The 13,342-nt window shown below is 41.3% G+C and overlaps 1 protein-coding gene across 9 annotated transcripts in view; it reads left to right on the forward strand.

Moving 5' to 3' along the window:
• Positions 1–13,342, forward strand: part of ZMIZ1 (zinc finger MIZ-type containing 1) — a 303,291-nt gene that overhangs the window by 242,310 nt on the left and 47,639 nt on the right. For all 9 annotated transcript variants that reach the window (XM_048310656.1, XM_048310661.1, XM_048310660.1 and 6 more), the window contains one exon: positions 9,959–10,103. In XM_048310656.1, coding sequence (XP_048166613.1) covers positions 9,959–10,103 — 145 coding nt within the window. The remainder of the gene's footprint in view (positions 1–9,958; positions 10,104–13,342) is intronic.

The raw sequence follows: 13,342 nt of genomic DNA on the forward strand, positions 1-13,342 counted from the left end.
ATCTGCTATTGGCTGTTTCTCTTTCCTGATGCCCTTAACTGTTTTCACGTTCAGCACTTAGAGATTATTTTACGTAGTTGTAGTATTTCCTTCAGAATGAAGAGTGGTTGGAAGGATAGGGTTAGAGTATTTCTAGCTTAGTTCTGTTCAAGTATGAAGTTTGGATAGTATGAAAAATGGTCCTACAACCCCCAACATTGAAAGCAAACACTTTTTTTCCTTCAGCAGTTGTAGAGAAGTTGGCAAAGTTTGTATTACACTAATCATACAAAAATAAAAAAAATTCTGAGGACACCTGATAAAACATTCTTTTCCTGTAAAAATATAAAATAATGTTAAGTTAAAGCAAAGAGCAAGACGGCAGAACCAAAAAGCAAAAGTTCCTAAAATAGCTTTTGGTCCTTCTGAGTTCTGGCTGTGCAGTGTTAACGTTGGAAACACGTTTCTGCTATAAATTTTAGTTGTGTGGTTTTTGCAATTTTTTTTTCCCCTCCATGAAAGCCTCTCCAGATGTTTTACAGTTGCTGTTTGAAAATGTTCCATGGCAGGCACAGAGACTGCGGGCACAGAGCAGTAACCCCTTGATGTGGTAGTTGTGGTTTCTCCTTGCAAAGACAGGAAGGTGTATGATCCTCTCTGTTCTGGGACTCTGTTCTGTCACAAATGGTGTGACCTTTAGCACATCACCTGCTCTCAGTTTCTTTCATCTTTAAAACTTAGCCAGTAAGCCATGTAGCTGGATGGCCACTTCAGCAGTCTCTGCAGAAGCTCCCCACACTGTAGCTGAGATGTCTTTTTGGGATAATTGTGAGTTCAAGCCAGATTTAAATACTTTCTCAATGCAGACTGATTGAATTTCCTCTGCTCGCAAACACAGATTTCATTTGATTCTAAAAGATTTCAGACAGTCATTGGTGCCATGCCCCCTTGGCTGAAGAATCCATTCTCCCTAGATCTCTGTCTGACCTTTCCTCTGTGTCTCCATTCGATGGAAATTTCTCACTTTACCCCTTAGCATATTAAAGAGCATTAGTATGCTCCTAATATCTAACTTGTGTCTTTTTTTATCTCTCTATATTGGTGTTTCTGCTGTGGATATAGTTAATGCTTTGTTACCCAGTAAATCAGAATACCGCTGCTGTCAGTCTTCCCTCTTTAAAAAAAAAAAGCCCAAACCAAACCCACCAAAAGCCCTAATCTATGCAATCATTTCTGGCAGGGTATATTGGTAGGGTTTTTTCTAATCATTCTGATTACTTTTCTCTCCCTTCTGTGCCTGTACATTGTGGTGGGGTAGAGAGAAAGGAGAGCTGTGCATCTCCCAGGCTTGGGTCCCACTCATGCAGCCAAGGAGGCTGCTTGGGTGTGCTTTGGCAGCACAGCACAGCTCCTGCCTTCATTGCCCTTCTGAGGATTCCTGCCATCAGGCCTGCTTCTCACCTTCTTGTTGGGAGATGTGCTGTGTCAGACTTCGCACTTGTTCCTGTTGGACGTCATTTCAGATAAGTTCTGCAGCCTTTCAGGATGATTTCAGCAACAAATTTCTGCAGTGAGCTGATGATTCTTCCCAGCTTGTGCCATCTGTAAATTGACCCAGAACGCACTCTAGCCCTTTATTCATCTGCATCAGGGATATCCATAAATGAAACATTCAGTAGTTTCAGGTCCAGAGAAAACTGCAAAACCCCATCTGATAATGCTCATTTCTATTAGTGACTATTGGTTTAATAGTTTGGGAAGGCTTAAGTTTCCAGCCATTTCGTGTTGTGTTCAGCTAGACCTAATTTTCCTTGTTTATTCATAAGAATGTCATGTTAAGCAGCACTAAAGCCTGACTAAAATCAAACTAATCTATGCTCAAGGTCTGTTGTCTGCCAGTGTAAAGAAAGTATGGAAGTAAGGCCTGATTTGTTCCTGACAAGTCCATTTTGGTTGTTACTCATTTTTTACTTTGCTCCTTTTGAATAATTTGGGTTAGTTTTCCATGATAAGAAGCTGAACCTCCAATTCTGCAGTTATTCCTTTCTTTCTTTTAATGATAGACACTAGATTTTCCCTTTTCCAGACTTCCATTGTTGTACTGATTGTGCATGGCTTCCCTGTGTTCCAGCTTCTGTTAAATTCATCTGCTGGGTTTTTTCCTAGCACTTTCAGATGTTAGTGGTGGTGCTAGCTCAGGAGTTGTTAACAGTAGTAATTGGAGGGCTAAGGATGGATTAAATGAAACTGAGCCTCTCGCCTGTAGGTCACTGCTTTGACTGTAGCCAAAGATGGGTTCAAGTGTGTCAGTCTCATTTTTCAGATGTCTGGATTATATGTGAAGTCTGTTGATGACTTGAACTGGCATTACAAAATAAAAGCGTACAGCAGTAATGAAAGACACTGTTGTTTGAAATCTAAGCAGTGAAACCAACAATTGGATGAGTAAGAAAACAAGCAGTCTAATGCTATTGGAGTGCATTTCCTTGGAATGCCTTATCCAAGATTCACTTGCTGGTGGCCTTTCACCAGTGTTGTCTTCTTTTTTTATAATGGGCTGTGTTTTCAGATGTAGCAGCTTGGGCAGAGCTAAGCCTAAATGAGATGCTTACGTATTTTATCTGGATCTGTACAGAGTGTTTTGTGCTTGCCAAATTGAGCCATTGTTGCTATGTTTTGTAATATATTACTTCAAAGTTAATGCAGTAAATCTGGTAAGATCCTCTGCCAAGTTTTGGCAAGTGTAGAAGGAAATTAGGGAAACCCAGTTCCACTGAAGGCATAGGGTGAGGATAGCATATTCAAATCTGTGTCTCCAGCATGTACTGTTCCAGTCGGCAAGAGCCTTTGGGGAAGCCTACATATATATGTGTCGTGAGAGGTATTTGTAAAGAATTGAAGATATGCCAAGGCAAGCTGGACCCATATTCAAGACCAGACTTTATACATGGTGTCACTCTCATGCAGCAGTCCTGAAAGCACATGCTGGAGAGTTCTCAGGTTTGCAGTAGGGGTTTTATTGAACAAAACCTCTCTTAACTAATGTGATGCTACATTCAGTTTAGTTAGGTGTTCCCCTTCATTATCTGTTTTCCTACAAACCTGCATGATTTTTTGTTTCTTTAATTGTAATACATAATTGCATTATAGATCTTACTGGGGCAAAGCTGGATATTTCTGCAGGACACAGCTGTAGCTATAGTAATGAAGGAGGCATTGTTGATAAAGGACATTACTTAGATATTAGGGGTACAAATGTGTATCATGCCCTGTTCCATAGTGTTGAACTGTGGCTGTTAACTTCATGTTCCTGTTGTCATTAGTAGGGCAGTACATGTCTCCCAAAGCAGGATCTGAGCCAGCTGCCCCCTCTGCTCTGCTGGGGAATTCAGTTACATGCAGTTTGCTGTGCAGTTGCTGGGACAAGCACTTTTTGAATCTGTGTGCCTTTAGAGGTGGCTCTCCTCACTGTGGTGGAGGAGCTTTGTGCTGGTACTTTTTAGATAAAATCAGTCCATTTAATCCAAATTACTTGGACTTTTAAGCAAACATGACTGATTTTGCCTGATGGAGAAGAACGCTCACAATCCTCAGGTGCTCCAAAAAGGCAGCCAGCTGGGGTGCAAGCCTCCCGGGATGAGGTGGGACCAAACACCTGGGAGTAAGCACTGGCTCTGTACCGTGGGCTGCTGTGTGCTAAGTGGGTGTCTGCTGGCAGCCAGAGGGGTAGGCCTGGGAGGAGGGATGGACTCCCTGGGAACTACTTTGAGTCCAATGTGAACAGCCAGACTGCTGAGAAAGTAATTCTTTTGCTATGTAATTGGCTTTGTATATACTCCTTTTGTGTTCTCAGTGTTGAGGCAGACACAGAGCAGAAGCTCATGTAATGACGGGGTAGGCCTTGTCTGTCTCAGGGTTAGGCCATGTAGCAGTACCTTGGAAGAACTGCAGAGGAGGGACAAACACAAATCTCTACTAATGGACAGTTACATCCCAGGTTTGTGGCCTTGCTTTGCTGCCCTGACCGACTGTCTGACAGGTCAGCCAGCCATTGCCAGGCTCTGCTGGAGTATGTGAGGAGGAGAGCTGCAGGAAAATCAATCCTTGAAATAGTTTGGAATTACTGATTTCTCCCTTTCTCCCATTTCCTAGCTGTTTAAAAGTAAAACATCTTTTAACACACAAGGAAAACATCTGATTTTCAGTTTCACAAAATTGCAAACAAAGGTTCCATCCTTTTAAAGCAATTGACCTTATTTTCTAATATTGTCAGCACACTGAGCTTTAGGTAGTTAACGTTTTCAATGTATTTTTCCAAACATGATACAGTCTCCATTTTCTATGTAGAAAGAATAACTCTTCTGAATAACTAAGACAATAGTTATTTCCACTCCTCTCATTCTCTTCTCATTGCTGCTTCCCTTCCCTCCCCACCAAATTACCTCACCGAATGTTTTATAAAAGCTGTATTTAGATTGCAGTCTGTAGAGGAGAGAGTAGAAAGCACTCAGTAGCTCTGCATTCTACTTATCTGGAATTCTCCATGTAAAAAAAATAAAAACTTGTTTCTAAAAGCAATATAAAATTAATGGATATGATTGGTGAAAAATGATGTATTTTCTTACTTCTGGTGTAAATATCTTTTCAGCCAAATGCATTTCCTTCTGAGACATGAAACCAATCTAGCGAGATGGTGCTGAACAGATAGTTCTCCAAATCAAACTCCTCCTTTTTTCCTAATATTTTCATTGCAGCGAATGAGAAATACGGGTCTGCCAGTCTGCCTATTGAACTATCTACTGCAGCTTAACTGCAGCAAGGAAGCAGTAATCCTATTGTGCTCTTCCAGCAGTCTCCCGGGAAGCAGAAGGCATTGAAATTACTGAGCTGTTGTCCTATCCCCTCCTCACCTGTCTTTGTGGCTGTAAATATAGTGTCTGCCTGTAAATAACAGTTTGCTGCACCTTTAAGCACGTTCCCTAACAAGAGGCAGCGATTTACTGAGGTGATAAGCTGTAACTAATAGTAGGGTATCATAATAGGTAAATAGATTAGCATTGTGCTTCTCTGTATTTTGCTTTCCAGGGAGCCGCTGGCTCCTGCACTCGGAGGTGCTTACTGTGGCACTTTGCACGGCGCACAGTACAAGCAGGCAGTGCAGAACTGCGGCTCCCACTGCCGCCGTGGGTGCAGCTGATGAAATGCATTAGTGCCTCTGGGGGGTAGCACTGATCGCACACCCTGGCTTCTTTACTTCTTCTGGTCCCTGGCCCAAAAAGGATTGTAATGGGCTATACCAGTCTTCAATCCCATGGCTATAAAATGACCTTTGAGCTGCATCATCAGCATCCATCATGTAATATTTGCAGATATGCCAACATAATTTGTTGTCAAGAAGTATTAAGTGGTGTGAGCAGCCTGGGCATGATTCATGGCTTCCCCCAGCTCAAGCCCCTTGATTTTCCTAATGGAAGGGCCCCAGCACTTACAAAGCAGTTGTGATGCTGCTGCTGGGTGATGGGCACTCATGGCTATGAGGGATGAGAAGGTGCCACGGAGCGAGCAGTGCAGGCCTTTGTTTCTGTACTGCCTGGCAGGTTTTCAGCACAAAAGGGTCCTTGTAGGAAAGGAACAGTACCAGGGGATGTGGCCGGTCCTAATAATTGTGTCGCAAATCTTGTGATACTTGGCATGTTCTTAAAGACTTGGCTCCTAGAGGCAGGGGATTAAATAACAATTGCTTCCTTTCTCTTTCAAGCAAGGCTTAGCTCTGTGGTTGCAGAGAAATGCTTAAAATGTGACTTGGGCTGACTGGGAAAAAAAAAATTGCCTTCCAGTCTTCTTTCCTCTCCTTGTCCCCAGGATCCCAATGTGGATGCATTGCCATGTCTTATGATTTTTTTTTCAATGAAAGACTTTAAAACTATTGGAGGAATCCAGAAGGACATACAGTGTTGCCAACTTTGTGTGTGTGGGAGTATTTATGAGTATTTTAAGGAGAGGTCGGTCACATTCTGTGCTGAGGCACACTCTTGCCCTGTCTGGTCCTCTTCAAAGAATAGAGAAACAAAAATGGGACTGGGTAACAGCAAGCTGAGTATCTCTGAACTGGTTTTTTTCACTTGCTTCCTTAGGGAAACCCCTTGGGCTAGTTGTAATTGAATTTTCTCTTATTTTCAAATCTGTGTTTCTTCTTTTCACAAGTGTGAAAGCTGAGGCTGTTCATGTCTGTGTTGGTTTCTTAACGCAGTTGTCATTAGCAAATCAGTATTGATTTATTCCTATGGAAATAGATCAGTGCTAAAAGTAAAACGCAATCCCATTAAGAGTGATACAGGTTTTGCAGATGGAGAAAAGTAGGTCAAATATTGCACCAGTCATCCCAGAGAGTGTCCCTTTAAGCCAAATAAATGTGTGAATACACTTAAACTGTCAGTATGTCATTTGACTGCCATTATTCTGCATCCTTTTGCATAAGCTAGCAGAGCCCTCTGTGACTGAACTGGGGTTGAAAGAAAATGTCAATTTTGGTGTACTGACAGGTTGTATTTTACACCTGGGCTGCGTACAGGGTTTCTTGGCGGGGGGGGGGCGGGGGGGGGGGGTGTGTGCACATTCAAAGATTCTTCCTTTCCTCCCACTGCAACAGTTGAGTTCAACTTAAGCAGGAAAGCCAAATCATTGTATGCAAGGGACATTGTAGCAATGCAGCAGAGGAACACGATTTAAATCTGATCATTAAACTGCCGCAGCAAGAGGCTGCGAGAGACGGTGTGGATGGTCCATCTGCAAAATCTGTGCTCCTGTTGTACAAGGAGGAGGGGCGGAGGGGGAGAAAAAGCAGCTGCTTGGCTGTGCTGTGAGAGGGTGAGACTGACTGTTGGCACCATCTGTAGCTGTCCTTTGTGCTTGCTGCTTTATCTGTTCATTATAGTATGATACTGAAATTCTCGTGCTTTGAGTGTAAATGAGTTGAGATACGCCTAATACTGTCAGCATAAAAAGCAGTAACTAAGTACACTAAAGATGAATAGTGTAATCTGTAAATTCATTTTGAGTTTGTTTCATCTTGCTTGAATAGCCCAGGAAGTGATGTTCTCCAGAAGCCAGCTGTACCAGATGTGTGTTGGCAGGGTATATATTCATCTTACCGAGCAGAGAGCAGAGCAGTGAAAGTGGATGGGGCAGGAGAGCAGGGAGGCTGCCCTGTATTTTCCAGCAGAAGAGAGCAGACTCCTTTCGAGGGAGGATAGAGCAGGTCAGAGGGGAACTGGTAACTCCTGAGGTGGCTACAAACAGGTTTGTTTTCAGTCCATGCACAAGTACCAACACAGGGTAGAGAGTGATTATTATACATGGTACATGAGTTGAAATGTCCCAAGGGAGGAAAGGTTGAACCTCTCCATAATGAATGCTGTGATAGGGATGAGTAAATTTGCTAGGTTTTTTTACTTGCAGTCTCTTAGTTTCTGAAAACATGAGTCCTCTCCAGATAACTTGTAGAATAAAACCATCCAGCTTATCTTGAGGACCTCTTCGTTCTTTGATGGTTTACATTTTCGCTTTATAAATGTGTGTCCTGGATATTGGTAATAATAACTCATTAAGATGTTTTCTTATCTTCACCTCACCAAAGCAATGCTCTCATTGGCATATTCCTTTTGCAGGAGTTACACTGCTTTTTTTTCCAAGCAGGTTTGGCTTTTGTTTGCAGATTCATGCCCTCAGATCCATTGGGTTGTTGCTTTTTATCTTACTTGTCAAGTGCACATAGGTGTGCAGAAGGAGCAAGTCCCTTCTCCCATCACAGCCTCGTCTAAGATGGATGATTCCGTAGTAATTACACTCGGCTGTGAAAGTGCTCAGCATCCACTATTACTCATCCACTATTACTCTGTGATGGCTGCATTAAGTGCTCGGTAGAACACTTTGTTCGTGTTTCCCGAGCTCAAGTGGCTGTGGCGCAAGGGAAGAAACCCTGTGAGGCAGGAATTTGTATCTCCAGGCGGCTGGAAAGGGGGAGGGGGGCCTTTGTCACTGGCACATTAGTAATGATATGCCAGGGATAAAAGGTGAGTATAATTTGATCAAATGCTTGTTGACAGATTCCTTGGCTAATAGAGAAGCAGCTTAGACTGACACTCATTGCTGGAACATTTCACAGAGCTCGGGGGAATGCTTTTTGTAGGCTACATGTGAGGCTGACAATTTCCGAGTGACCATGTTTAGTTACATAAAGAAATGCTGTCCCCTTTTTGTCACAGCAGAGCTCTAAAATGCCTCCCTAAACACCGCTCTTGACCTTCTGCTTGATAAATGCAATAAAATTACTACCTCTTCTTTGTCCAAATGTGTGATTAATTCACAGCAATGGCCCAGGCTCTAAGTGTTTTTCTTGTGTGGCCGTTTAACTTGAGAAAATCCAATCGTTTCTTGTACTGAAAAACCATACTTGTGTGTGTTTTTGGTAAAGCAGGTTCCTTTTTCTCCCCTACAAATATGACTTAACAGTCTCTTCGGAATTTGTTCTGTGTTAACAGTACATGTGAGTAGCTACTGGGAAAAGAAGGTGGTATACCCTGAAATGATGGTTTGCTACTGCTTATGATTATGTTATTCAGTGAAAAGACAACCATTAGAAAATTAGGAATGAAAACAGAAGCCTCAATTATAGAGAATTCTGCATTTGTCTCTTTTAAACGAGCAAGGCTAAAATTACATCTAGGGCTCTTACTACTCTAAACCGCTGTGGCAGCTTGGGTTTTCAGTAGTCTTCTGGTTCTCACCCACCCGTGTAATCTGTTGATTTGTGTTCAGTTCACAACACCTCAGGAAGGCACTTAGTTAAAAATTAAACATGAAGCACTTTTTTGTTCCAAGGGTTTTATAAACCATCCTTTAAAGAAGAAAAAAACCCAAGCACTTGAGAAGTTGATTTCTTTAAACTGCAGGATTTTTCAATTAGTCTGCACTTTGGTGCAGTGAAGCTCCTCACTGTGTCGTCATACCTGGCTGACTTTTTACCAGAGCCACTTCTGATGCTGGAATTAAATAGGCAGCTTTGAGGCTTGGATGGGTGTTGCTGGAGACTTTGGTGGGGTGTCTCAGCTGGGTGTACTCATGAGAGCCAGGTTTCACTTGCAGTCACTTTCTGGGGCTCTGCTTACTGCAGAGTAGGTGGTTTCTCTAACAGGGCCTGGTCTTTTCTGACTGTGGGTGCGTAAGGGAGAGGCCACATTTTCAGGAATAATGACTCCTTTCATGTCTTTAGTAGGAGTTGCAAGCTCTTCTTCCCTCTAAGAAATCTCTGCATCTTCGTAGTTCATAACCGTGATTTTCCTGTAAGCACAGAATACCCGCATTGACTACAAGATTAGGCACATAAAGGAAACACACATTTAGGGGTTGTTCTGGGTCAAATATAGATTTAAATGCCTAACTTTGTGTCCATACATCATTCTCCTGTTTATCTATTCAAGACTGGTAGCTCATAGCAGTTTTGGAAATTAATTCATGCACATGGGTTTCTCTCCAATTAATCTTTTGAAAAAAACCCAGCCAAACAGAAATCTTTTTCTTTGCTCCCCTCTGTAAATGATGTCTTCTGAATGTTTTTGTTATCTTTCTATTAGTGTGAAATGAATTATTATGCATCTTACTTCACTTGTAACAGCTATCCTATATGCTTTTGCTTCATCTATTGTTCATCTCTGTGCTGCTCAGCTCAGACAAGTTCTCTTGTGCCTCCTGGGCTATGCAGAATGTTTGTAACTTGCATTAAAACATTCTAATGATAGTGTAGGGCAATTACAGACTCAGTTTGATAGGATAATAATGTGAGTGGTGGGTCGTGGACAAGCTGTGCACTCCTGGTGTTTGTCTGTTCAGCTTGTGACTCCTGTTACAGTGGCTTGCACCTGCACTGGGCTGTGCTGGTTCCTCTGATGTGTGCTCACTGTCATTCGTTCTGTTTGCACAGCACTGCTTTCATCGTGGTGTGAGGAGCTGGGACGGCTCTTGCTGCTTCGCCACCAGAAAAGCCGGCAGAACGATCCTCCTGGGAAGCTCCCCATGCAACCCCCCATGAACTCTATGAGCTCCATGAAACCCACCCTATCTCACAGGTGAGTGTGGGCCCAGCCCGCAGCAGTGCAGTCTGGACAGCGTGTGTTGTGTGACACATCTGTTACCTGAAGTGCTTGTTACCGCTGATGGGGGGGCGACACTGCTTCACGCACTGCTCAGCACTGCAGACAACAGGGTATCTGTAATTACAGCAAGCACTGAATAAACTCAGATTTTCTCTTTGCTATTGCCCCGTGCATAGTGAAGTGACACTTCCATCTTCAAATCTGTGCTCACATCAAGTGGGCTTGCTTTCAAGCTTCAAGTTGTGCCCTAGAGATAAACTTGTACATCATGTCTCTCATCAGACACTTGCCTGATGTTTATTTAAATACAACTGGCTTTTCTTGATGTTGAAAACATTTCACTGATGTTTTAAATGTCATTGGAAATGTATTGCATGCAAAGCAATTGTTCTGTGGGTGTAGCCATACATTGGAGAATGTCCTGTATGGTCTTGTATCAGGTGAGGATCACAAAGCACTTGTGTTGATTTAGAGAAAACGTGAGCATTAAAGGACACTATAAGAAGATGATGTGAAGGCTTTGATTACCAAATTATGTGGGGGAGCACTATTTGTATTTCTTGTCTGCACAGCCTAGGTCAAAGCAAAAACTGGAGATTAAGTGTAGACAGGATCCTGTAGACAGGATTAAGCATTCATTCCATGCTTTATGTTTCTAGGATTTTTTTTGCAAGGTCTTCTTTCCCTCAGCATCCCATTGAAGAAATCACAAATAGTATAAATTTGTTTTAGTGTAGAGTATTTTTGTTGGTAAAGGATTATGAAAGTGTAATGAGTCTAAATTCCTTGTACCTAGGTTCCATGATAGCCTAACTTGAACTTCTGTGTTAGAATGGAGCTTAGGGATGTCTTTGTACCGGTGTATTTGCATACGCAAATTTGTCTGAAAACAACTTTTGGGGTTTGGGCTGGATTTTTTTTTCAATATTTTTGTTGCATTTATGGGAAAACCATGCAATCACTATGCCTTTTATTTTAGCCCTTGAGAATAAATAAAGTCCTTTTTTTGAAGTATAATTAATATATCGTCACTGGCTTTTCAGAGTACCTGGATTTCCTCTTTTTTAGTTGTTTATGAAACAACTGATTGTAAACACACTTAACAAAAAACCCACAGAAAACTTAATGTTTTAAAATAATTTTACACTTGGGAGAGGCTTTTCAGAAGACAAAGTGGAATTAGTGGCCGATCTGCAGAGAATGTGGTGCAGTGTATGTACTCTCTTAGGTGTAGTTTTGTAGTTTTTAGATGCCTGATTCTCATTTGACCTTTTAGCCTCTGTTCCTCTAGAGTCTATAAAGTAAGACTATCTCACAGGAGCTGTGTGCTACATTACTATATAATAAATAAGATAGGCTCAACTCACTTCTTTTGTGGCAGTTTTCCACTGAAACTGTCACATGTCAAAAAAAAAAACCAAAACTTCCTTCTGCTAAACCTAAATACCCGGCAGTACCGGGTCATGCAATGTTCTGCCTGGAGTAGAGCATCCTGCCCAGTATTAAGAAGTTCCTGCATATTTCTCTCAAGTACTGCCTTTGAAATGCTCTTACTGGGGAAGACACGGGGAGTAATTTCTAAATTACTGCTCTTTACCTATGAGATGCCCCTCTAGAAACAGAATTTCCGTGGCATAACTTCTTATCTACACTAGCTGCAGCAGCCTCTTTGGGATTTGGAATACTTGCATCACTGCTTTGGTGTGTGCTGTTGTCTGTAATTTAGCCATAATGTGACTGCTCAAAATCTCTCAGGTGGTACATTAGAATGAGACATCCTGTGCCTCTCCAACTTCTTTTTCCACCTAGAACTGTTTATTTTCATGGATGTTTTATCATCAGTCTATAAGACAGTAGCGAAGTATGGGGTGAAGAAGAATTGAGTTTTCTATTTGTTTTAATTAAACAAAAGATGAAAAGCCATTAACATCACAAAAAGTGATGAAGCTGTTGATGAGGCACCATTTGTATTTGCATTAGATGACATTTGGATCAAAAACTTAATATTAAACTTCACAGTATCTTATCTCTAATCCACAAGACATTTCTGTTAATTCAAACAAAAAAACCATAGGCTTTGTATTTCCTAAAACAATTAACGTAGCCAGCTACTTCAAGTTTTGTAAAAGAACTAGATATTAAATTATAGAGCATATTCAAGAACCTTACTTAACAAAGGCAATGTAGATATATGTGAGCTGCTGATTATCACTAGACACACAATTAAATCCTTCCCCTGCCATCAGATGATCCTGAGTACTCCACTTAGAGCTTTTTCTGCTGTTCCTTTTACTAGCAACAAAATTACCCAGAACTCTAGTCAGGGACTAGAATCCTGATGTAGCTGGTATTACAGAAACACAGCTGCTCAGTCTCAAAGTTGAAACAGTGCTCAGCTATTTAAAATAAATTCTGACTCAATAATGTATCACAAGAATCCAAATCTAAGGATTCATATTTAATAAACTATGGGCACTTACACTAGAAGTAATTCAGGTCTGGCCTGTTTCTAAGGACAATCTTTGATTTTTAAAAAGTTAATTGAGCTATGAGAGAAAACTGAAGTAGACTGATCAAGGAGGGCTTTCATAGTGTTACTGTTGGTTAAATGCACTTACAGAGAGCAGAATATAAGCCATACAAGGATGTGCACACATGCAACAAATGCTTTCAGAGTAGGGACTGTATTGTGCTAATTTCTTCTAAATTTAGTTTTTCATTTACAGAATGATAAAGTGTTGCATTTAGAAAAAAAATCAGCTAAATACCTACTGTCTAATGTAGGGCAGTTGGTTGGATTGCAAACTCCTGTGTTTTGTGAGCAGAATGAGCACTGGATTGTCAAAAAGAACCTCCTAATCTTACCTCTTTTTTAAGTCTTTGCAGTCTAATAGCTCAAACTTGAGTGTGAGATTTTTATTTATTTTTGCCTTAGACCTTTTTATTGATTCATGTGAGTAAACTTTACTCCTGTATTGAAGGACCAGTGTAAGACCTATCCACCTCCTTAGTCCTGTATAACTTCTAATTAAAGTCCTACTTAATGGATTTATGGGGAACTTAAGGAGAGCTGTTAGTCTTTGGGCTAGCCCTTCTGCACAGGAGTGAAATTTCATGCTTTCTAGCTTGCAGGGCATAATGTAACTTCTTTATGTTGTAGTTTTCCAATCTGACATAATGTCTGTAATAACAGATACTACTCAAGGTGGCTG

The sequence above is a fragment of the Corvus hawaiiensis genome, chromosome 8 (assembly GCF_020740725.1).
Source record: "Corvus hawaiiensis isolate bCorHaw1 chromosome 8, bCorHaw1.pri.cur, whole genome shotgun sequence".
Lineage (NCBI taxonomy): Eukaryota > Metazoa > Chordata > Aves > Passeriformes > Corvidae > Corvus > Corvus hawaiiensis.